Source organism: Poecilia mexicana, unplaced genomic scaffold (genome assembly GCF_051168715.1).
Source record: "Poecilia mexicana isolate PSO_F unplaced genomic scaffold, ASM5116871v1 scaffold_9, whole genome shotgun sequence".
In the NCBI taxonomy this organism is placed as follows: domain Eukaryota; kingdom Metazoa; phylum Chordata; class Actinopteri; order Cyprinodontiformes; family Poeciliidae; genus Poecilia; species Poecilia mexicana.
The window spans coordinates 4,013,929-4,039,944 of NW_028263378.1; the positions used below are offsets into that span (position 1 = coordinate 4,013,929).

General features: G+C 41.1%; 1 protein-coding gene across 1 annotated transcript in view; it reads left to right on the top strand.

The window, feature by feature from the left end:
• The window catches only part of antxr2a (ANTXR cell adhesion molecule 2a), an 80,564-nt gene that overhangs the window by 25,075 nt on the left and 29,473 nt on the right, over nt 1-26,016 (top strand). The window contains exons 11-16 of the mRNA XM_014994658.2: nt 4,617-4,695; nt 5,146-5,241; nt 10,630-10,680; nt 11,942-12,031; nt 13,797-13,967; nt 14,158-14,238. Coding sequence (XP_014850144.1) covers nt 4,617-4,695; nt 5,146-5,241; nt 10,630-10,680; nt 11,942-12,031; nt 13,797-13,967; nt 14,158-14,238 — 568 coding nt within the window. The remainder of the gene's footprint in view (nt 1-4,616; nt 4,696-5,145; nt 5,242-10,629; nt 10,681-11,941; nt 12,032-13,796; nt 13,968-14,157; nt 14,239-26,016) is intronic.

Below are 26,016 nucleotides of genomic sequence, written 5' to 3' on the forward strand. Positions count from 1 at the left end.
ATTTATTCAGACATTATGATCGGCCCACCAAGCAGCTGCAGCTCCCTCCTCTGTGTCACTCACTGGCTTTCACTGCAGGAAAGTTAAATGACAGCCAGCTCTTTTTTTTCTTTTTCAATTATTCATCCTGCTTTTCATTTAAGACCCACTAAGCTAAACGTGGTACATCTTTTGCGAGGTCTTGTTGTTGTGTGAAGGTTCACTGATATTCTATAAATCAGAATATCAGCGAAATGTTTTAGAAATTCAGTTGAAATAATACTGTTTGTTTAGAAATTAAATGAATTACCCAGAGATTGATATTTTTCAAGTGTTTGGTGTTATTGTAATTTTCATGATAATAGATTACAGCGAGAAGCAGACTATTGCTCAGGGCTTTCTGGGTAAAACCAAAACAGACACGCCGGTCTGCTGCCAGCGGGAGAAATGGCTCGTGGTCTTTTACCAAAGACAAAAAAGAAATTCTGTGACCATTAAAATCTGACGCCACTCCTTTTTTGGTTACATTTTGTGAAGAAGGAAGTTGTGCTCATGGGGTTTTGTGTCATTTCCTTCAGTGGTTCTTGGTGCAGCGCCCCCACAGGTGAGGAGGGGAACAGGCTGCTTATAGGGCTTTCTACACAGAGTAGCGTGAAATGTAACAAATTTAACCAAGTCTACTGGACTATCGGGTGTGAAAAGACTCTTTAATTTTCCTCCTTAGATTCTCTATGGGGTTCAGGTCTGGCCAGTACCACCATCATCACTGATCCAGGTTCTGGTTCAGTTCAGATCATGTACCAAGTCCTAATGGCAGAAGAAAGCATGAAGTCCTCTTATTTTTTCTGATAGACCTTGTTGACTTTGGACTCGATAAAACTCAGCAGACCAAGACCCAGAGATGACATGATGGCTTAAATCATGAGTGGAAAGTTCATGCTGGACCCTGACCAGACATGGATTTTAAGCCTTTCCACTCGTCTTCTGGACCTTGATTCCATAAATAAAAATGCTAAATTAAATTTTTATCTGGAATGATCATTACCTTTCCAGCCTTTTTCTCCGGTGAGGTGAGATATTTTGGTCGTCTTTCCAATCCTCTCAAAACTGTGCTCATCCTTGTTGCTTCACTTCTTGAACTCTGACCAGTCGGCTTCTTTAGTTCAGACTTTATGTAATTCAGGATCCTTGTAGAGGCTTCCAGTGTCTGTGTGCAGGACATCTGTCAACCACCAGGCTTCGCTTCAATATTTCTGCATTTCCAATCCTCCTCTGATGTAATTTTCAGATTTTTCTTCACTGACTGTTCATCATCATCAGCAGTTAACACCTGAAATATGTCCTTCCTAAATATTACTTTTTATTACTTTTTCAATCGATTGACAGTAATGAATTATCTTTTTGAGGATGTTCCCAGCTAGTGTGAGCTGCAGGTGTAAATGTGAGGAATTGCAAATTGAAATGTGTTTCACCAGATGGAAGTGCTGCTGCATGTTTTTCTGATGTAAAATGTGTGTGAAAAACGGAATTATAATTTATATTCATCAGATTCAATGCTATAACTAAGGTAAAAATGATTGCATGGCTTGTGCCTGGGTTCTGGCTGCTGTGCAGGAAGTGAGCTCTCAGTGTGTGTGTGTGTGTGTGTGTGTGTGTGTGTGTGTGTGCGTGTGTGTGTGTGTGTGTGCAGAGGAGGTCCTGCTCTCTATGGTTGAGTTGTGGTGCGTTCAGGGTGTCCGGCGTTGTCAGGATGAAGGGGGGTGGGCTCGTCTGTGTAACTCGCTTGGGAGCTTTCCTCCTTCACACTGCAGGTTCTGCACCTCCAGCTTGATTAACAACCTGCCCACCGTTATTCTGGACTGAGAGTGTCAGTTAATTTAGCCTCGCCCCCACGCCCTCCTCCCTCTCACCTCTCGCCTCACGTTCAGCACTTAGTTAACATGCAAAGACCCCGAACGCCTCGTCAAAGCAGCAGCGACTTTCTGTACGTTTATTATAAAGACACTCTCAACCTGTTTTAAAATGATTTGTCTCATTTTAAAGTAAATGAAGTTTGTCTTTTTGTGCTTTCCAGGCCTGGATAAAGATGGAAATAAATAATAATAATAAAAAAACAACATTCCTGGATCTTTTCAATGTGAAATTATCCAAATATTTTACAAAATAAATGAATTTCTGCATATAACCTAAGAAACCTTCTGAAATGGAGCTCTGACTGCCGCTTCTTACTCTTATTTTCTACATCCATTTTGTTCCTACTGACAAGTCATTTTGCAGCCCATATTTATTTGTAATTAAGTATTTGTGATAATTATGGAAAACAACGAACCATAATATTGTACACATGAAAATTCTGGACCAATATTGATGTCAGATATTAGTATTGGTGTTATATACAATATTTTATAGATATTTTTCTACCCCTTCAGGGTTCAGGTGTAGTTTTTGAGTCCTTATAACTATAAGCTGCTTTGTGTTGTCAGACATGTTTTATTTAATCGATGTCTTGAATCTACATTTTCTTCAGGTAAAATATAAATAAAATATATTTACTTTAAACGGGCAAATTGGACATTTTTGTTCTTGTGATGAAGAAAGATGAAGAAAAATCCTGCAACATTTGAACTTTGCAGGCCCAACTATATATTTAAGCAGCTGGATTTCCTTCCACAGCCCTGAGGGCCTGCATGTAATATAGGATTTACTGACATGGTGAAGCACACGGAGAGCAGTGGAAACACTGAAACCATGGAAAATGTGAAGAGGGAGGGAAAGACGAGTTATTCACAATGAATATCATGATTTCCTGGGCCAAACTTTAGAAAAGTCTTACATGGCCAGTAGCCCACATAGATTAGATTTTATAAATCCATGTTTTTCAAACTTTGTGACCAACATAAAACCCACCACATCAGGTGGAGTGTTTTAATACTGCTGGATTTTCTGAATTTAAATGATAGAAACAATTAAATCAGTACAGTTTAAAAAATTACAAAGTTACAGAACATCGTTTAGGGAATAACATGAAGGTAGTGCAAGATGTTTTAGACCAACCATGCATTAAATCATATCCACTAATATGTAGGACTACATCCTCTTTAATTTTGTTGTCTTCCTTTTTGGAGAGAGGAGAGATGCAGAATAAAAGGTTTTATAGAGAATGGGAATTCCTAGTTTTAGCATTTCTGAATCAATTAAAATGCTCAAAAATCAAATTTAATCTGCTTAATTTTTTGCAAAATCATATTTTGAATAATTCTTTGATATTTTTTCATTTCAGAAAAGCCAGGCACCGAAGCTACCATAAAACTGATTACTTAAGTTACAGAATTTTATGCACAAACCTGCTTTTGTTTACATTTGAACCTTATAGAAATGGTTTAAATGTTTACACGTTTTCCTTTTGTCAGATGTAATCACTAGACTCTGAAAGCTTTGCATCTCTAGGATAAGGCACCAAACCGTCTTTTTTCACATCCTTCTAGATCCGGCCCTGTTGACTGCAGTAGCAATATCACAGTTGCATGCAGTTGCACTTCCTTTTTAAGGTCTGTTAGTGTAAGAAATAATGAAAACCTAAATGTTTGAGATGTAATAAAAAGACAAAAATATGTGAATTCTTAATCTGATATGTAGGTGAAAAGTGTAGGGAAGAATCAACAAGTTGGATGACTTGTCAAAGTGCATCCTGTGGCAAAGTTCTTTGACCTGCATCTTAAATATTTAGTGTTGCAAACAAGGTAAGGTGCAAAGAAGTCACTTCAGAATATTTGGAGTACTCTGCATAGTAATGGACACGCGGTCTGGTTGCTCATCTGTTCTGAACCACAGGAGAATTGGTGGCCCAAGGCACTGCCTCAGGCTGAATCCACAGCAAACACAGCACTCTGGTTATTATTCCACAGCAGCGCTTTTTTAATGCAGGCCTCCCCTGTACAGCGCCGCGCTCACAGCTGGCCCCTCACACACAGTCACCACTCTGCTGGCTTCTGTCTCTCCTCTCTCCTGTTTTATGTCTTGGGGTGGGAGGCGGGGGGAGTATTTCAAGCGTTTGACTCGCTCCACATACCCAGTTCTCATTAAACCCGCCGTAATTGGATCGGGCGTAACAGACATATGGAAATTGCGGTGCCGTTCATCATTAGGGTTTTAATTGCGCCCATTTCGGCCTCTGCGTTTCTGCCTCTAAATAAGTCATAGGTGTTCGCAGGCCTTGTTACTGCAAGTCAAGTTGGTTCATCCAAACACGCTGACGGCTGGGATGATGAGAAGATCTCCTCCATTCCCGTCTCTTCATTTGGTTTTGCTGCTGTTCTTTTCTTTGTCTGGGTTTTTTAAAAAAATGTGTACTGTTAAATTTAACAACACTTTTGTTGTGATGACAAATATATGAACTGTAACTGTGGCAAGATGGCTGATACTGTTTCACAACACTGAACATTATTAAGATGTATGGCACGTTTTGCATACTTTGTATATCTGCCTTACATTGTTGGTGTTTTAAAGAAAAACAAATAATTAGAAAACAAAGATTTGTGTGACAGAAGCACAGAAAATCTATTTAACCGAGATTAAATCCATTTATATTTATTTGAATTTGTTTGACAGATGAACTATCTTTTGCTTTTGTTTTGCAGAACTATGGATGTTCTCATCAGCCTGAACAACGGCAAATCGTTCATCTCTAGTGCCTACACCATCACTGCATCTACATGTGTGAGTCTGAATCACTCGTCTCCTTTTAGTCCAGCCAGTTTGAACAATGTGTATTTCCTCTAACAAATATTATAAATATTGATTTTATCTTCAATAAATGCTTGACATTTAACTGGTATTGATTACTAGGAATATTCTATGATATGTTTTTTTATAACAAAATAGAAATAAAGCAATATTATCTTTTTTAAACATTTATTCATTGCTCAAATTATTAATAAAGTTAATCATAATTAATCGAATACTGAAATAAAAATGCAGTTTGTTGAAAAAAAAAATATTCAGAACAGTAATTAAGATGTACAAAACATAAATACATTTTGTATTTAAGATGCAATATATAAATATGTTTTATCCAAAACTCATCAGTGGATGTAGTCTTAGATTCTCTGAAGGAATGCTGTGCTTCAGTGCTGCGTCTTGATAAGTAATGTTGTGGTTTTGTTGCAGTCGAGCGGTTCTGTGCTGCTCATCGTGATCCTGGTGATGCTGGCGCTCCTGGCTCTGGCCTTCCTGTGGTGGTTCTGGCCTCTCTGCTGCACTGTGGTGAGTCTTCCTCGTCTCTTTGGTTAACCTCTGTGGCTCCCTCATGCACCCACAATGACAGCAGCTTCTGCTGAATTAAACCAACTAAGAATAGTTCACGTCTGTATTACCTTAAAAGTAAATCGTTGCCATAGTTACTCTAACATTTACAACGACAAAGTGAGAACACTAGTGTGTGCTCTTTAACGTCTGCAAACTTCCTGTTTGTACAGTTGCACCCTATTGTAAGAATGCACGTATTTACTTAAATCACGACTTTTATACAACAAATAAACAAATGAAGAAACCAAAATCATCCAGGCAGAGAGAGTAGGTTGGCCTGTTTGGCTCTGAGGATCCTCACTTTCCTTATTTGCCATATTCTGAAGCAAAATATTGCTAAATATTTGCTCACCCTTTTACCACGTGCACCACAGTACTTGAGATTTCCTCCCAGCAGACCTCAGGGGGGAAGTGAAGAAACCACATCCTGTAGATCAGTTGATGGTTTCTGCTTAGGCATCAGGTCCTGACAGAAAAACACACAGAAAAATACACCAAGGCCTGGATTAGTGAAAAAAAGATCTGAGTGACAGTTGCTGAAAATTCTGTTTATACAACTCCAACACTGGGCCTTCCCAGGGACAGACGTGATTAATAATAATACCCGAGATTTTTTATGGTTTAATCCCATTAAATCTGTTCCTGCTCCAGTTTAAACTCTGCTTCCTGATCTTGTCAATCAGCTCGTTGAGTTTCAGCTGCTTTCTCATTTCCTGCCTTCTGCTCTTTGTTCTTTTGTTATTGTTGTTTAATGTGGCTCTTAAAATGATCTTTAAACATTTTTCTATACAATCATTTTGTTACCAAAGTAACGCATAAAGAGGGAAGGTACGTTCATTTCTGATGTTCCACTCTACTGACGAACATCATGTAAATGTAACTGTTCAGTCTTTTGAGTCTGACTTTACAGTTTTCTAAACATTTCACATCTGAGACGTTCCTGCAAGACCAGAAAATAATGAGATTTTATATATATTCACTGATTTAAGCAAACCCAGGATTAATTTTCTGAAAGAAAGCCTGTAGGATGTAAATTTAGTGACTCTTATAGAAATCATGATGAGTGATTTGTTGTAGAAATGATCAAAATCATTATTCTAATTAAATTGGCCAAGAGAAGAAATATAAATGGAAAATTTCGGAAGGCCAAGAAAACGTCCCTGAGGTATACCACAATAAAACTAAGCAAAGAAAGAGATTAAACCGTCAAATGAAGAGATTTTGTTTAAAACACAAAACCCTTCATATGTACATTAAGTTTGGTAGATTGGCTTCACCTCAGGCCAATATTATCTACCTCTGCAAAAGTCTGAAAGTCATCTACTGTCCACTTTTGCTCTGCCTGACAGACTCAGACATTTCTATAGTTTCACAGGCATTCTTCGGTGCTTTTCACTTAAGGAAAATTGGAGTATTCTGACCTTATGACCAATGAAAAATTGGTATCAGACAAAATCGGAATCGGCAGATCAGGCCAGAAAACGGCAACCATCCAGCAGCGGAAGAAGTCTGCTAGATTGACAGTAGCAATATATTATTACTAAGAGCATCAAGTGCATTAAGTCCTTTATAACCAGTGTGAAAGCTGCTGAAAACACAGTTATAGTTCATATGTGGGAACTTTGAGAATTGATCATTAGCTACTTCCAATTTTGTCTTTTTATTTTCTTAGGCATGCAGAAGTAAAGGGTAAATCACCCTGGATGTAACCGTGAATGTAACTCTGTGCGTTAAAGAGAAATTCATGACTTTCTCTAAATGAAGCTTAAAAACGTCCTGCAGTAAACCTACAGGACGCCAGATGTTCCGGCCCCACAGGCACATATTGTTGGTTTAGTCCTGAGTATTCATTAAAAACTACAGCTCTAAAAATCCCTCACCCTGCCTATACCCCCTTTATAAAACAATTCTCACCCACTTAACCAATTACAGAAATCCACAACAGATTATCGTTTGGGGCGATGAGAGAGGGGCTACAGATGGCGTGCACCACCTCTTTCTCTCAGCCTTTTTTCTACTGAGATCTGATGAAGGCAAATTTTCCCCCGCCACACCCGCCTGCCCCCCGTCACTCACCTCACTCACCCCTGAAATGATAGACGTCACCTGGCTTTGTGGACCTGAAGGGATCCCATCCAGGATGAGATGGAAGCATATTTTGGAAAACCAACAAAGGCATTAAAATGTAAACCCCCTGCAGCATGTCTGGCCGCGGACGTGTTTGTCTTGGTGGAGGGAGCTGCTGTTGCCTTGCATCCAGGGACCCGGCAGAAGAGGAGGGCCATGTGTGGCTTGTTAATATTTAAACCCCCAGTCTGCCAGGCTTCGGCAGTCGAGATGAGGCGACGAGGCCACGCGCGCGCACACAAACTTCCCTCTCTTCCTCTGCCTCTACCCGCATGGCCCGGTGCCAGACGAGAGGTCAGACAAGCTGTGGAGTGGTAGTGTCTTTGTTTATCGTTTGTTTGGAAATTAAGCCCTGCATGGCGTTGCCTTTTGTTTAAATCAAAGGGCTGGAGATGGAGTTTTCAAAGGCAAGGGAATTTATCTGAATTACAAATGAATCACTGCAAAATTGGACATACTTTTGGAAACATTTTCAACTCATTTGGTGCCTAACATGTTGGTAACTTCTAATTACTTCATTTTATTAGGGCTGTCGGTTATAACTCGCTGCTCTGCAATAACACAACATCTGACCAAGAATTTCTGTTTTGTTTTGTAGTGCAAATATCTTAGTAGACTTGAAATGAGACAAAAAGAATTTACAAGTAACATTTCAGCAAGAAAAATGAAGTTAAGTGAATGATATTGATGGAAAAATACAAATTTACTGACAGATAATTTCACTTATAACTATTTACTTTTCAACAAAAAGGAATTATTTCCTTAAAACAAGCTCCTATGTCTTGCTGAAAACTTACTTGAAAGTTGGCTTTGTCTTATTTCAAGTGCACTAACATATTTGAATTAAATCAAACAGACTTGGTAAGATTTTGTGTTTTTTGCACAAGAAATGATTAGTCTAAATTGTTTAACGTGTTAACATTACTCATTACCCGTTTTCACGTAAAAGCTTCCCTCCTGTGGAGGGTTAATTGGGTCATGCATGCGGTCAACAGTGCAAAGTGGCAAATGTGAGTCAATAATGAGTGACGAAAGTCGAATTAGCTTCAAATTTTGCTTTAACCACTTAAGTTTCACCCTCCAAATGCTTACATGTTAGTCAGCGGCTCCATGAACACACCGGTGTCCTCATGACTGCCAAAGCTTTTTAAAAAAGGAAACATTTCTAAATTAACATTTGAAACTTAAATGACTCCTTGAAAACTGTCCTGAATATGAAAACCTGGAAAAAAGAAGCTTCCTATGCATATTTATAGGAAAGTTATGTGCATGCTTTTGAGAACATTTCAGCAATAAGCTGTTACTCATGTCACCACTGCAGTGCAGAACTTTATTTCCTTTACTGCAGAAAGCCATGTTGGCCTAAATCGCTTTTAAACTTTCAAATATGCTACCTGCCACTGATCCGTCACAACAAACCTCCTGAAACAGCTTGACACGACACCATTTGAGCTCGAGTTTTGGGAGCGAGCAGATTTCCAATCCCAGTCGGGCGTTCGCAGAGACAGCCATATGTGGACGGTGCCCCGAGTGCTTCTGATTGGTCCGATTCCCCGTGGCTTGCAGGCTGCGGTGGCGAGCCGCTGGGGCCGGTGTCAGATGGCGAAGCATCCCGCGGTTTAGTTTTTAATTACGCCACCGCGCTGCAGAGAGCTCACATCTGTCCGTCAGGTTGCTGGGAAAAAGGGAGCAGCCGAGCTCCGGCGTTTGTGTAATGCTTTATTTAGCCCACAACATGTGCGGGAAATCTGCTGCATAATTACTTAATAAAAAGAGATAATCCCGTCAACGTAAGGTGTGGCTGGAATGCTGTTAATCAGCGTATGGAGAGGTCATCCACAGACCTCCGCAGGATTTGTGTGCAGCCAGTTGTGTGTCAAAGAGAAATTAATTAACCCTAATTGATTGTTTTTCATTATTCTAATGACAACACTGCAGCGAGTCCGACGGTATCCCTGAGCTTAACCGGGAAGGAAACAGCTGTTCGGATCTATGATAGGCCATAATTACATTGCTCCTTTTTTCCCCTCCAAAACCACTTTAGCAAATGCAAAAGCAGCTCTGACTTTAGTATCTGTCTGTGATGACTAATGAGCCAGACGGTGCTCTCTCCTCACCTCAAGCCGAGATATTCTCTCAGTATTTATTGTGTTTGGTGCTAAAGTCCACAGGAAGGGAGGAACGAAAGGAGAATTTCATCTCAGGAGTGTCTGGGTGGAAAACTGGACCAGAAACAACCTTCACTTACTAGTCTACCTGCAAATGAGCCTTTAGCAAATACTTCATTTTAATGACGGCAATCCCAGCAGGCTACGCCGAGCTTTGTTTGCTCTAAAAAGGTCATGTTTTATAACTTCTAATTAGAGCTGTGCATGTGTAAAGTTGAAGCTCCTTATCAGTGTGTGGGTTTTCTTTTGTCTGTCAGACCGTGAGCTTTAACTCTTGAAATCTTAAACCACCAAATAATAAGCGTCTGTGTGTCTTTTCACAGCTGTGTCACCGCTGACTGAGCGTCGTCTCAGCTGGACGCCTGAGTGACGCCTGACAAATGTCACCGTCAGGCTCCTCTTGGCTTGCCGATGCACATCTGAAAAACCCAGTCCAGGCATCTTGTCCCTGAGTGGTATCACATTGTGGACAACCTGCTTCTCAGGTGTCTTTCCACGTTGTCACGGAGACCGCCTCCGGGCTGGTCACTCCGCTGTCAGTAAGCGATGTCATGGAGATCTGTGTGAATGTGTTTTAGTTTTTTTCTTCTTTTTTTTCCGCCGCCACTCATCTTCCCAGCAGACGGGACTTGGAGCGCAGCCCAAGCCGCCTCCTCTGTATCTGATTGGAGCTAATTAACTCCTTAGGATTTTATGATTGGGGGGATCGCTTCGGAGCGCTGAACCCCATCCAATTAATTAGGAGCTAAACGGGCTACAGCGATCGCCCCAAAGACTCCCCTGTCAACAAGTTGGTTTTCAGCATTTCTTTATTTTACACGTGGGGCCACTGATGTTGGTTTACAAGCAGGATCCTTGTAATCAGTAGTCAGCGAGGCGATGGGGCGGCAACTGCCACTCGTGAGGCTGGCAGCAGCGGCGTCGCCGTCATGAGACGAGCTGAGTGACGCTGTGTCACCTGTCACGAATCGGCCCCGTCAGCCTGTCTGGGTCCTGATAAGGTCTGAGTCCTCCTGCCGACCAGCTTTGTTTTCTTTTTCTGTTTATTCAGGTCATCAAAGACCCGCCGCCGCCGCCTCCACCTTCTCGTCCGCCTCCACCTGTGAGTATGTCACAAGGGGTCGACAACACAACCGTCCGCAATACAGATTAGACCCCATATTTCTGCACATATTAATAATTCATTTTAAATTGAGAATTGGCCATATTTATTTTCAAAATTCAGATACATTTATACATCATTATTATTATCAATAGTAATAGTTTATAAGGATCACCAGAATGAAAAGAATATTGATTAAAAACCATCTTGTCTTGTGTTACAGTAAGATATTCTTCAGCAAGTATTAACAAATATAACAGATTTTAACATTTTCTATAATACATTTTAACCTCAACATGGTAATAAATAAAGCACTGTAAAAAACTGTGCTAAATAAATCAAACATAAACTGAAATTAATAATATGAATATGAACAAACATAAATAAATAAAAATTATATGAACAGAATATTTAAAGCCATTTTGATACAAGCATTATAAATAATTAAAATATAATGAATGAATAAAATTAAATATGTATAATCTATTAACTATTTTAGTTAGGAAATGGCTATTAGAAAATATTTCCTTATTTACAGTATCGATTTAAATAACTGGAACTGTGACGATTGATTATAAGAATTGAAATAATCCTCCAAATATCAGCCTAAGAGAACCTCAGTAACGTTTCCATAAAACCCATTGGATGCTCTCTCAGACCTGCTGGTTGTTCAGGAGTCACAGCAGGAAGAGGCCTTTTCTGTCCCACCATCACAAATGTAAACATGAAAGCTTAATAAACTACTGAGACTTTAACTGCAGACATCTGCTTTGGTCAGATGCAAATGAAAAGTGGATAAATGCTTTAAAACGAGGGATGGAAATATTGACGATTATAGTTAGGCATGGTGGAGGACCTGTGATGCTGTGGGCCTGACTCTCTAGCACAAATCCTGGGAAGTAAATGACATCATAAACTCATGACATTCAAAGTAAAAATCTGGTTGCTTCTAAAAAAATTGAAAATGGATCCCTGTTGGGTCTTTCTGCAGGTTAATATAAAAATATACCAGTTAATTTCTCTGAACTTTTCAAAGTGAAAATATGCTACAGCCATGACAGATTAAGTTGTTTTGAAGCTTACAGTCCTTGAAACGTGCTGACCAAATGCACCGTGGAGGCAAACAGAGCGTTTCTTCCTTCCTGGTGAAAATGAAACGATATAATTAATCTGCAGCTTCCGTCTTACTGTCGTCCAGCTGCAGCTGCTTTATTAATATTATCATTTATAGAATCGTGTGACCTTCCGGCTGTTTTTCCAGGAACCTGAGCCGCTGCCAAAGAAGAAGTGGCCGACGGTGGACGCCTCGTACTACGGAGGAAGAGGAGCAGGAGGCATCAAACGCATGGAGGTCAGACCCTGAAACCGGGCTTTGTTTTGCTTCAAAGTAGAGCAGCTAAGGAAATCAAATCGAACAAAGATCCTCTGCATGCGGCGGTGACACACATCTGACGGGTGTAGTCCTGCTGACGTTGATGTTGGAAGTTGGTGTAGTTGCGGGCGGCGGACCCGGCTGCTGTCCTCGTCACTCTGCTGATGCGTCCGACATGACAGGTCCCGCTATCGCGTCCTGATTGGATCAAGTCGCTGCTCAGTTGGAAGATTGAGTGCTGCTGTCAGCTCGACTCGACCACCTCGCTGAGTTTCTACCCACACTTCCCCCGTCATGGACTCCCGTTAATATCCAAATCCTTCAGGAAGAATCAGAGTTTATATCTCACATGTGCTTCCTATGCATACATTTTGGAAAATCTAAACTCAGGATAAGGCAACATTAATCTTTTGATACATTTTAGAGTCCCATATTTCAATCATTCAAGTTTATTTGTGAAGCGCATTTCAGTGGAATGGCTTTCAAAGTTGTTTACATCATGAATATATCATAACCATCATATAGTCAACAGCTGTAAAAACCAATAACAGACATTACATTTTGTGTGTAATGTTGTTAAAATCAACAATTCACATTAAATGTGTTTGTCAGTGTTTCTTTCATTATGAATTAAAAGCAACTCTAAACAGCTGGGGTTTAATCCAGACTTAAGAGAACTCAGTGTTTCAGCTGTTTTTCAGTTTTCTGGAAGTTTGTTCCAGATTTGTGGTGCATAGAAGCTGAATGCTGCTTCTCCATGTTTGGTTCTGGTTCTGGGGATGCAGAGCAGAACCAGAAGACCTGAGATGACCCGATATGATGGCCATCTTGAATTTCAAGTTTCCCACATAGGTTTTTGAAAGAACAATGTCTAAGAAGAATCTATGCCACATCTGGCATCTATCACTATATCTATCTATATCTATCACTTCTATCGCCTCAGGATGATTGCAACATTCCAGTTTCTTGAGCGTTTCTTTTATTCACTGCAGCGCTCGGCTTTTTTCCTGGGCCTGGGACGTATCCCTGAGATGATTCTCAGAAGCTGTTCTATATTGTCACGGCTTAACCTACAGCTTAGACAATGTGTCGCTAATTAATCACCTCTCCCCATTCATGTGGCGGTGGATTTTTTTTCTTTTTTTGTCTCCTCCTTGCAACAGATGTGATGATTTCAATTAAAACGCAGGACAGCTTGACTAACACACATACTCATGTTCACAAGCTCAAATGCAAACACACACACACACACCTGACAACACACAGTGTCAACTGAATTGAGTTCTTGCTGCTTGGTTGGTATTTAGGAGAGGAAGTTGCCACCAGGTGCTGCTAATCAGATGCATTGATTAACTGCTGATTTTTTTTATCAAAACTGATGCTGATCTGGACTAAGTGGGTATGAGTTAGCACAATATCGATCAATCTAGGAAGAGTTTGTAGGGCATTTTCCAGATAAATGCAAAATCATCCTTCTACAAAGTGAAGTTTATCCACAAGTCCAAACAAATTCACTTCTGCAAAATTCAAGTTTCAGACCCTCCAGACTTCAGTCAGTCTGTTATATCTTAGAGTTCATGACGGGATTATTAAAAGAAAGATTAAAAAGCAATGACTTCATTTGGGAGGGTTAAAGGAGGAATAAGGGCAGTATTATGTTTTTTTTACCTGGACCTGCCTCGTCTCATATGTAGCTGTTCTAGCACTCTTTTATCTTCTGTTTTTCTCTTTTTATCCTGCTCAGGTGAAATGGGGAGAAAAGGGATCAACTGAGGAGGGGGCCCGACTGGAGAAGGCCAAAAATGCTAAAGTCTCTGTACCAGAGGACGTGGAGGAGCCGATGATCAAACGTCCACGTCCTAAACCGGCGTCCAACAACAGGCAGGCGGAAAACAAATGGTACACTCCTATCAAGGTATGTTCCCCATAGACGTCACATGTTATGGTTCCTCATGATGCTTACTGAAAAAAGAGGAAAAATGAAACTCAAAAACAGGAGAAAGCAAAAAAATTTCAAACATTTTTAAACAGATAAGAAATAAACATTTCTTCAAATTTCTGTCAGTTCTGCTATTTTCCCTCATGTCATGTCTGTCTGCCATCAGGGTCGCCTGGATGCGTTGTGGGCTTTGCTGCGGCGGCAGTATGACCGGGTCTCCCTCATGCGTCCCACCTCAGCAGACCAGGTAGGACTGAGGAGAAAACATGACTTTTCATAAATATTTCTGATGGAAATCTGCAGGCCTGCTGCAACAACAGACAGAGAATTTCAGCTGCACATTAAATACTGTGGTGGCAAACAGACAAAACAGCAAAGTAACACACAGCAGAAGAGATGATCAGTCAATAAAGAATATTATATTTTTGGAGAAAAATTGCAACCTTAAGCATCATTAGCAGTATGGTCTTTTTTTATTTAGTTTTGTTTATTAGTGGTTTGAATGGATGAATCTGTCTTAGTCGTCTGTTTAAGCCCATTTACAGTTAGACATGTTAGTTTATTGCTGCATTGTGTTGCTGTGAGTGGATACAACCTCTCGGTAGAGGAAACTTCTGTTTCTTGTTGTGCATCGTGTTGTTTATACTTCACCACGGCGACGTGACCTGCAGCTGCAAAGCTTCACAGAAGGAAGGAGGACAGAGACGACCTAATATGGTCAAACCGTTCGCTTCACTCGCCCTCCGACAGAGGAGAGAAAACGATCTGAAATGCAGACGGTTACGAGAACGCCACTGAGTCAGAGCTAACCAGATGTTTTGATATGTATTAGACTCTAATACAGCTCATAATCCAACAAACCACACCATCTGCTGTGGATGTAAATCTGCACACATAATCCCAAAATTAAATGCTATGGACAGAAAATCAAATGCTGTGGCTTCGAATCGGAAATATAAAAAACACTGCCAGTTTCACGTTTTTGAGTTTCTGCAGCATTCTGTTCGTTCTGCGATCTAAACCAGAAACACTTTTTAGACACATCTGCATGTCTGAGGTGGGTGGTTCTGCTCAGGTCAGAGGTCAGAGAACAGGACCCATATGGGTGTGGTTCAGACAATGATGCAACTCTCTGCAGAGGCATCAGGTCGAGGGCTGAAGAAAAGGGAAAAGTTGAGGAAATCTAGCAGCTGTCAGCCTGCCAGTCGTTACTCAGGGCGTCACGTTGCTGTTCACAAATCAGATCGAAAACCAGCAAAACTTCTGCTTTTACATGATAAATCAAACTGAGACTCGGGGTTTTGGTGTGTTGATTGTTAAAGTTTATGACAGAACAAATGAAAAACTTGGCAGCAATGTTAGAAGAGTATTTTTCCTCTCAAAAAACAAAGCAGCATAGCTTAGGTTTGCAAAGATGCACAGAGATCAGTCACAAAAATATGATTAAGGCATTTCATTTGGACATTCATGTGCTTTTTAATTTTACCTTTAAAAGATAAATTAGCTTTAAAAGAGACTATTTATGCACAAGATTCTGCACTGTGGATACAAATAATGAGGTAAGAACAGAAGGCATTTATCTGTGCTTCTCTGCTGTTGAAACCTCTAAAAAATAGCAAGAGCCGACTTTCTGCTTCCAGAGCTGTTTGTTTGGTGATGAAAAATGTTGTAGCCTCGTCGTTTTAGTTGTGATGCATCCATATGAAGTGACCTCCAGGTCAGGAAGCCCACAGGTTGTTTCACATCACGTTTGGCTGAGAGGGGAGAAGCTGCCAGTCGAGTCCCATTTTTATTCTGATCACTGAGACAAACTCCACTTTCAGTTCTGTGATCAAGACTGTAAACGAGACGGTCAGACAGATCGGGTCGCAGGACGCTTTGTGTTTGAAGTGAGGCTGAGCAACAGCCGACTGTTTTCATCCACCACACAGGTTTTATTTACTTTGTTTGTGAATTCTCTCCAACGGCAGGGTTCAGTTAGTTAACATGTGAAAATGAGGAAAATACAACCTCCTCTCCACTGGCCATCTGATCTGGAGCCACTCAGATGATGAAGTACATAAATGCAGAACATTTTCATTCGCTAAAACAAACTAGTTGTCAAAATGTAAGTAAAATGCAGTTTTATCTGCTTGGATTGGCTCCCTTCTCTTCCTCTCTGTTCTCCTTCCTGCCACTAAGGCCAGTGTTGAATTGAGTTTGAACAGCAGTCGCATTGTTGCTGGTCTCCTCCCTCCTGGTTCTGGTCAGAGTAAACACAGCTGAGGAAGAAGTCCGCTCCCTCCTGCTGCAGGTTCAGTGTGGATGGCAGAGCGCAGCAGTGCTGCAGAGACGGGGAGAGAGGCAGGATGCTGTGTTTGATGGCGGACAGGAAACCTCCAGGGTCATGAATTTTTCAGCAGCGTCCGTCCGCCGGGTTACAAGGACTCGTACAGGTGTAAGTAAGCAGGTTGTTGCAGACATCTGTTCAGCGCGGGGACCCGGCTCCCCCCACTCCTCACCAGCCTCCGTCCGTTTGTCGCTGCCGCCGCCCGGAGTCAGACCACTGGACTGTCAGCAGATGCAGAGGAGAGACAGAAAAAGAGAATTTTTTTAGCTTTTTTTTTTTTTTATTTAAATATTTTTTTTCCATGGTCTCACATTTAGAGCCCGAGGGCTTCCGACACCAAAGGTAGAGCGGGGGTGGACACAGCTGCAGAGCCGAACTTGCCCCAGGCACAAATAAAGAGATCTAATGCGGTTTGACTGTGTTGTGGGTGAGAGCAGGGAGCCGGGGAGGCACTTCAGAGCCAGCTTAGCGCAGCAACATCTGCCGCCGAGTTTTTCCCGGGATCGGCTGGGGACAGCAGGTAGAGGAAGGGAGCGGGAAGGAGGCCGGCCTCGTTTTCCCCTTTCTCTCTCAGGGTGTTTTCACGCCTGATGATCTCGAAGACTCTCTTCCACTGGGGACCAAAGTTGCAACATTGGTTACGTTTTCATCTGCTGCGGTCTCCTCTCACACAGCACTGCATCAAATGAACCAAAAACCAATAAGTGTTCACCCAACTGGACCGACGCGGTGCAAAGCCGGCCCAAGGCACATGCAGGTTCAGCCCCTGCATCTCATATGCCGACTGTGGCTCTGTGGGTAGAGCAGTCGTCTGGTGATCGGAAGGCTGTAGGTTCGATTTCGTCTTCCTCCTGTCACACGTCGATGTGCCCCTGGGCGCTCAACCCCAAGCTACCTGCTGGTCCGTGTATCGCTGTATAAATGTGGGTTATACAGCATTTATACTGTATGTGGATGAATATAACTCTAGTGTAAAGCACTCTGAGTGGCCAAAATGATTGGAAAAAGCGCTTTATAAGTTCAGTCCATTTGCTATTATAAAATAACACTGAATAATGCAAACTGAATACACTTAGTTGTTAAATAAATAAGTTAATATCTTCCTGCCGGAAATATAAGATATCAAACTTGTTAACTTCTTTAGTGTAAATTTAATATTTATCAGATATTATTTTCTCAATAATTAAATTAATGTGGCACACTTAAACACTCTTCAACTTCCTTCTTCAAGAAATGCAAACAAAAATGGATTAGCGTCAGATCTCAGTGGTTGTAGGACTTCTCTTTTGTTTTTGGTAAAACACTATGAGCCATTTCTCCCGCCAGCGCCAGACTCTTGTTTGTTTTCGTTGTATTTACCCAGAATGCTCTGCACTGTAGTCTACTTCCTGCTTCTGGAGCGATCTCCGATCTGCTTGGCGTTCACATATGAATTCGAGTTCACTTCCACCGAACCGAAGTCAAGGTCTGTAGGCAGACCAGAACTCACTTCACTGGTTTGATTGCACGTTCACACATCATCAAATGGACCAGACTTTCTAGACAAACGGACCAGAGTTGTATTGAGCCGGACCAAACGGGTCTGGTGTGAACGCTGCCTCAGGCTCCGTTTGAAGAGGCGTCGCTTTGAATGCATGCAGCGTTTTCTCCTTGCCTCCCACCTTCACATGCTAGGTTTTGTTTTCTGAAAGCAGCTGTCCGCAAAATGTCAAAACAAGGTGTGCGAGGAACGATACCACAACACGCATTAAGTCCTCCTCGTCCTCCTACGGACCGCCAGCCGAGCCAGCAGCCCAGAACAGGCGCTAAGAGTTGTTCCTGCGTATTTCCACTTGGACTCGTTCCTCTCGCTCTCATCTGTTCCTCACCAGGGGGACGTGTGGGCTGAGTGTGTGTGTCTGCGTGTGTGTGTGTGTGTGTGTGTGTGGAGGTTAATAGTATTACATGATGGACTCCTAAGCTACTGCTGAAATACAGTCAGCCTTTTAGTGACTGAAATATGTTTTTATAATGTAATAATTCACCAAATTTCCTTAACAAAGCGGCTGAGGAGAGAGAAGGAAGCTGCTTGTGGCTCATGATGTAACTTCATCGTTTCTGTTGGATCTTCTGCTAAATAAACTGGAGAAAGCTTTTATAGAGGGATGGAGCTAGCTTGCTTTCTACCTTCCTTCTTTTTCCTTTCTTCCTTCCTTTTTCCTCTTTCTCTCTTCATATTGTCCATCCATCCTTTCTTACTTACTGCCTCACTTTCTTTTTTCCTTTGTTTTTTTCTTCCTTTCTTACTCCATTTGACAATTATTTTTTTGCAGTCTTCCTTTTTTTCATACTGTCCATCCATCCATTGGCTATAAATTCAAAGTAAACTTCTGTTTTTATAGTTCATAAATTTGTAAGGAATCCCTCAGAGCTTCGTAAACTTAAGTGTGAAGAACAAACTTTGACATAAAAGCTTCGTTTGACCTCTGACCTTAATCTGTCAGTTGTATCTTAAGAATTGGATCTGGATGTTAAATGTTAAATGGAAGTAAAACAAAAAAGGAAAAGGAAGAAGAGGACTGAGGCGAGATGAGGTGACCGTCTGTAACGCTGACCAGTTACAACAGTTTGGTTTTATTTTTACTTTGCTTTGTGCTTCGACAAATTATCTCCTGGATCAGCAGAAAACCACTGCTAGTTGAGATGGAAAAGGAAAAATGCAGCTTGACTTATCCTGTTTCTTTATATTTCACTTCCAAACTGTCATTTGTTCCTACAATCCTTTAAAATGTTCCTCACCAACATCTCTCTGAACTTCCTGAAGGATTTGAGTTTTCATCACTCCTAGAAAATCAACATTCACTGTCACCTGAACATGAATGCATATTTATAGTTTTTCTAGAGTAAATATTGTGTCTCAATCACTTTCCAAATAAGATTACACGATGAATTGACTGTTCTGAAAAAGACAATGATTCAACCTGATTACCTTCAGCCTCCGTGTGTTTAGAAAAGACTAGAAGAAATTCCTCTGATGTGAGACTTCTGTCAGTAGAAACTGTAGAACTGACATGAACTTGCAAAGAAAAACACTTTTGAAGATTTAAAACTTTTGCACAGAACTGCATCTTGCTGACACCATTAAGTTATCAGTAATTACCACTTTCCTTCTGAGGCATGAGTGTAATTACTGTAAACAAACAGAGACGCGGCTGAGAGGATTGGCAGCCTCTCTCTGGCCTCTTCGCTGCATTTTTACATTGTGGAGCAACCGGGTCACATTTTGTGGGAAATGTTCTGATGGTGCAAACGGAGCTCAAGTTTCTCTCAGAGTTTCTCTCAATAGCAGATGGTGGACGGAGTGATGGTGGGAAAAAAAATATTTCCAATATGTTTGTCATCTTCATATGCGCCTCAGAGGAAAGCTTCGAGCATCATTTCATCACGATGATGGAAGTCGGTTCTTTAAGAAACTGTGGGTTTGGTCCTACGTGTTACTCTGCGTCGCGTCAGATCCACTTCCAGCCGTTAGGACGCCATTTCCAAATATTAAAGCTAACGTTGTTTCAACGCTTCACGGTGATGCACAAAGTGGACCAGTTTGAAACCCATTTTCACTCTGTGTGTGTTTTAAATTTATCGCGCTGTCTTGTTGCACAAAGTTGAGAGAGCAGATCTTTGGCAGTGCAGCCAGCAGTTTGGTTCAAACATTAAATCAAAACTATTACCAAGGCAGATTCCCATGATGCTTAGCAATAATTATGTGAATAACATACCTGACTGTTGGCTTCATGATGTAGCTGAACTGATTCCTGGAAAAAAAAACTACCAGATCACCAATAGGAAGCGTAGTTTAATCACAAATGGTTGTAAATGATGTTTAATTTGATTAATTAAGGACCCACTGTTCTAACATTAGGGCTGAAACGATTAATCAGATGAATTGTGATTAATTGATTATTGAAATAATTGCCAACTTGAAGGAGACCCAGAACTTGTTACCTCTGACCTGGGAACTTTCTCTGCTTTGTCTGTTTTGACCCTTTAAAGTACCTAACTGACCCAGGTGTGAGGTGTCCACATAACGTATTTGGTTCTCTGCTGATGTGGAAACTAAATAAAATAAGTTCATCTTTTATTTAAGACGGCTAGCTTTGCACTTCTTCTTTTTTTTATCCGCTTTTAAAAGGAAGACATTTGTGTGCCTCTTTGTTTGGGATCAGATTTAACCGAACTGGTGATAAATCTGGCAGAAACATCACCGATTTAAAGGAAATGATCGGATCTGAAACAAACGGCACGACTAACAACAGTTGCAGCAGCAGTAGATAAACCTAATACACTGCACCGCTGAATCAGATTTAAATGTTGGACTCCACAGCGAGGGATCAGCAGTAAACTGGCGGAAACCCTGGCTGCCCTGGTGGATCAGTGTGTACTGGGCAAGCTGGTCACATGGAAGGCTTCCAGAAGAGGAAAAACTGGGCAGACTTGTTCAAGTTTGAGAAATCCACAAGCGACTCGCTCAGATAACATGAGCGCTAAAAAAATAAAAATCTGCAGCAGCTGAAAAGATGGTGCAAAGCGGCGAAAATGGATGATCTCACACATGTTGCAGAAAAGTTCACTCGACAGACTGTTGGTTTGGTCTCCAAGGTAAAGGATGTTTTTAGCAGCTTCTTTCTTTGCATATTTTGTCGCTTGATCTCGGTACGTAAAGCAGAGCAAACATTTGCAGCACGAAAAAACAAACCGGCAAACAGATGCACACATACTCATCTTTTCACACGTTTGTTTGCTTTTGTCTCGTTGCATTACAATGCCGCACCGAATATGGTGAGAACATCTTTCTTGAAACTAATAAAAGCCGTCAAAGTGTATTGTTTTGTGCCTCTTTGGAGCCAAAACGTGACACATCCTCGCAGGTTTTTCAGCCGCTTTGCTCTTTCCACAGCTGTTGGAGGGAATATTTTGGTACCTACACGTCTGAGGAGACAAAATGTTAATGTGCTACTAATATATGCTAAAACAATGGGTTGACAGTAACATTAATGCAGAACAAAAACGTGTCCACATCGCTTAGGATATTTACCAGACAAACACCTCCACCAAGCAAATGTAACTCCACGTTTCACAAATGCAATATAAATCTTTAATTAAAAGTAAACAGCCTGACAAATGATGTTAAGTTGAAACAAAACTCCAGATCAGAGAGCATGAGATTTTCTAATTAACAGGAGTAATTGGAATTAAAGCAGAGCATTGCAAACAACGAAGTGCAAAGCAAAGCAGAGAAGGACGACTGCTCCTGCAAACGGCACTCGCTCCTAATTCTCCACATTAAATCCCCTTTAACCTCTGATTACTGCTCAGACTCAAAAGCAATTACAGTATTTATTTAAAGCCTGTAAAGTGGGAAAAAATTTGACTGAAACTTGCAAGTTTTTACTCTTTTCATATAAAAATGTTAAACTTATTTATTCCATTTTCGCAGGAGTAAAACACTCATTTTCAGCCAGAAATTACAGCTAATCCAGAAATAAACTTTTCAAAACTTTCTATTGATTTGAATTGATAATTATTCACACCTCCGGCAGATTTAGGAGATTTAAATCATCTTTAAATCTTTTGTCTGACTGAAACGAATATTAATGTCCCAACTGCAGAATGCAGCTGAGCAGTTATGAGAAAAAAAATTCATTTTTATTGCTGGATTTTCCTGTAATGGTTTTTCTATTATTATGGATAATTGTATGAAAAATGTGAACATGGTATATTTGCTCAAATGCACAATTATACACATTGCACAGCATCTTTTTTTTTAAATGTCAATTTCATTTGCAAATAATTTGAATTAACATTGATAGATGTAAGTGCACATCTGCCTTGAATGGCATGTTCGCTTGTCTTTCCCATTTTGAAGCCTATTTCAAAAGAAAATGAGGTTTAGTACCGCTTTACATTTTGAAATGAACCCAAATAATTTAAAGTCATAAAATTAAAATATAAAAAATCCTTATAAGTTTATTATACGCTAAATGTCAGAGTGTTCAGTGAAAGCGATAATTTTCCACTGAAATTTAAATAAGAATTTTTTTAGTAGATTTATGCACAAGTAAAAAAAATGCATATTGTAGTAATTGCAGCAAAATGTTTTTAAATTATCTTTATTCCCTCATTAAACCAGAACATATTTGATAAATGGAGAAATATCTTATTTCCACTGTAAAACTTGTTGCGTTCAGATATGAGACTTTTCAGTCTCTTTTTTCTCTTTTTAAAATAAAGACTCCTCTGTTTGCGGGCGGCAGGGCGGACCGTGCGTCGGCAGCCGTTGTGGCGGCGTTGTTGTCGGGCTGCAGGGGGGAAGCAGCGCTGCCTGGGCCTCATTAGTCCTATCAGTGGACGGCCTTGTTAGCCCTAACAAGTAGCCAGCTGACAGCTCCATTCAGACCCAGCACCCCCACAAACAGGAGGCCTGACAGCTTTAACCGCACCGGAGAGCGCCGCCGATTTACGAGCCGCGTCCGTGCTCTCTTAACCAGATTAGTTCTTTTTACATTAACCGAGGAAAAGTAGGGCAGATGTCCGTGGGACTGGTTGTAAATTTGATAATGTCCCCTCCCCCCAGGCCGTCTCCTCCGCCTGTCCACGTTCGAGACGTCGCTGGTGAAAAAGAGACGAGTTGACCCTCGCTGTGCTTCTCAGACCAATAAAATGGAAGCTAATTGTTGTTGGTGGCGGCTGGTTGGAGGAGGAATGAGAAAACAGGCCTAATGCAGCGAGAAAACATGAGGAAGTGACTTCATAGTCCGAGTCTTTTGGGTTCTTTTAATAAAAAACAGAATTGCAGCCCTCATATTTGCCAGTTATGCTCAGATAAAGTATTTTTTATGTATTCGCCATAAAAATATGGACAGATTGTGTTATTATTTTTCCCGACATTGTTTCCATCAAAGAGGAAACAAGCTGTTGGGGTTTTTTTAATATCCAGGCAGATTTAATGTCATTTTCCGCCACGTTAAGATGCGGCCTCTGACCTCCCGGATTAACTCCTGTTTTTAAAACGTCTTCATTCACTGCAAAAACACAAAATATAACCATGTATTTATGTCTGATTTACAGCGCAGAATTAACTTACAGGTTACTTTTCAGCCACATGTAAGAGCTTGATTTTAGTAGATTATTCCATAATACTGATGGAAAAATACTAGTCCATTGGCAGATTATTTTGTTTATGACATTTTCCCATGTTATAAGTGAAATAATCTGCTAGTGAAGCTACACTTTTTAGTCTATGTTGAAACATTGTTAAAACAAGCACATATTTCTTGCTGAAAAGTTACTTGTAAGTTAGTTTTGTTTCATTTCAAATGTAGTAAACTATGTGCAGTAGGAACTAGACCAAAAATACTTGGTAAGAGTTTGTGTTTTTGCAGTGAACATGGGAAAAAATCCCTTATTGTAAGTGAAATAGTCTGGTACTACTAACCAGAACAAGCTCCCGTCTTGCTGAAAAGCTACTTGTAAGTTAGTTCTATTTCAAATGTGCTAAGGTATTTTCAAAAAGAATAGTGGGATTTAGTGTTTTTGCAGTGTGAGTTGAGCTCTGAAGTATTCTCCAACACAGACAGGTTTTGTGTTGGTGTCTCTCCCAGCGGCGGCCCAGCGGCGGCCCAGCGGCGGCCCAGCGGCGGCCCGGCGGTCCGTGGGCAGGCGGGCGTTGGCGCTCCCTCTTCCCCTCCATTAGCTGATGGGTGTTGCTGTGTCTGGGTGGCCGGCGCTGGTACCTGCACCCTCCCTCCTCGTCCCTTTTGCCTGATCGGATCCGAACTGATGTCCTGCCGGCGCCTTTTTTCCCAGCAGCCCTCAGACCGGTCGGAGCGGTTGACGGTGTCGCCGCGTGCCGGCCCTTTTCTTCATCACCTATTAAAATCAAACCCCTCCTCCTCCTCCTCGCCCACCAACCCTCCATCGCTGGCCGAGGACCGCTGGGATCTTGGCTTTAATTAAATTACATTATTGTTAACGTCAGCTTTGCCGAGGCCAACTCTGCCGCGTGCACTTTGCCCTCCCCCTCCTCTTCGGCTCACCTCCTGACAGACATATAGAGGCGGGGGGGTCTTTGGGGGTAATGTATTCTAACCCTCCCCTCTTCGCCTCCCATCCATTTGAATTTTTAAAAAAGATGAAAGCAGAGAGTCATGTTATGCAGGGAATATGTTCACAGTGAATATTCAATTGGCCTCATCGTACTTTGTATACATAAACGCAGCGTTGTGACAGCGGCAGCTAATGCGTGCTGAAAGGCCCCCGCGTCAAGCCGATCCCCTCTAAAATGTTTGCCTCTGATAACACATGATGAATAAACATGGAAATGTCCAGTCTTTTCCTCATCTACACAAACTCTGCAGCAGTTTCCTAGCTGGAGGATTTTATCTCTGTGGTAATAAAGCAATCCAAAGGGCTTGTGTAACACCTCACCCTGCTTCCTCTGTTGTGAGCAGAGCGCTGAAGCGCCACTAATGCGCCTCTTTTCATTGGTGCAGAGGCCGGAGTTTTTGTCTTCATGGCCTGAAGAAAAACCTCCTCCTCTCTTGGCTAGCCGCCGCGGCCTGTTGCTCCAATAAACCCCTCTGTCTGCAGCAATGCATGCTGACTCAGAGGCTTTTGATGCAGAGCAAGCATGTGGTGACAATGGAGAGGAAGCAACACAAAATCCTAAAGTATTTTTGGCCTAGTTTCTAGTGCAAACACCTTGGAATACTTGAAATAGCACAAAACTAACTTATAAGTAACTTTTCAGCAAGAAAGGAGAGTTTGTTAAAAGTCAGTAACTGTTTAATGTTGATGGAGACGTACTAGTTTGACTGGCAGATAATTTCACTGACAACAAAACATTTTTCCCATGTTATAGATGAAATAATCTGCCAATTAAACTAGTACATTTTCATAAATATTAAGGAATTACTGACTCAAAATTAGAATCTATGTCTTGCTGAAAAGTTTTGTCTTATTTTAAGATTACCTAGAAATGTGCACTAGAAAAAGACATTGTTTTATAAACTTTCAGGATTTACAGCAGGTGAAAATGATGTTTTATAGGATTATTCCTTTGGTTCATTTGTAACGTTGTTAGAAATGAGCACAGCTCAGCCGGTCTGACCGGATCTTTGATTCAATATGTTAAAAACAGATTCACATCAAACCGTAATCACTTACAGATTTCTCTCATGTATAATCAGCTGTAAACATTAACAGTAGCTGCCACTTTAACTGAACCACTTCTTAACTCTCCTTTGTTCTTGTACAGTAATAAAACCCTCAGTACTAATTATTTCCCTTCAGATATAAACGTTTGACGTTCAGTGACCATTCAAGGTAATTAGCTGCCGCCCTGTCAGCGGCTGTGAAAGGGTCGCTCCTCATCCAATTACCGGCTCCACCTCGTTAACTCCTTCAATGCCAAGCTTCAGCCATTTTTTTCTCTCCCGTGTGATCTTAATTATGCTAATGAGTTTAAGCATTAGCTCTTTAATGGTAAACTGTGGGCCCAAGCTCTCTTTAAAGCAGTTTTAATTTGTATTTGACCTCCTAATTAATTTCGCTGCCTGCGTTAGGTGACCTGCAGCCTGTCGGGCCTTAAACCCGCCATGATTAGCTGCAGATCTGTTTCCACTGGATGTTAAATATTTGATTAAAAGCCGAGTGTTGAGG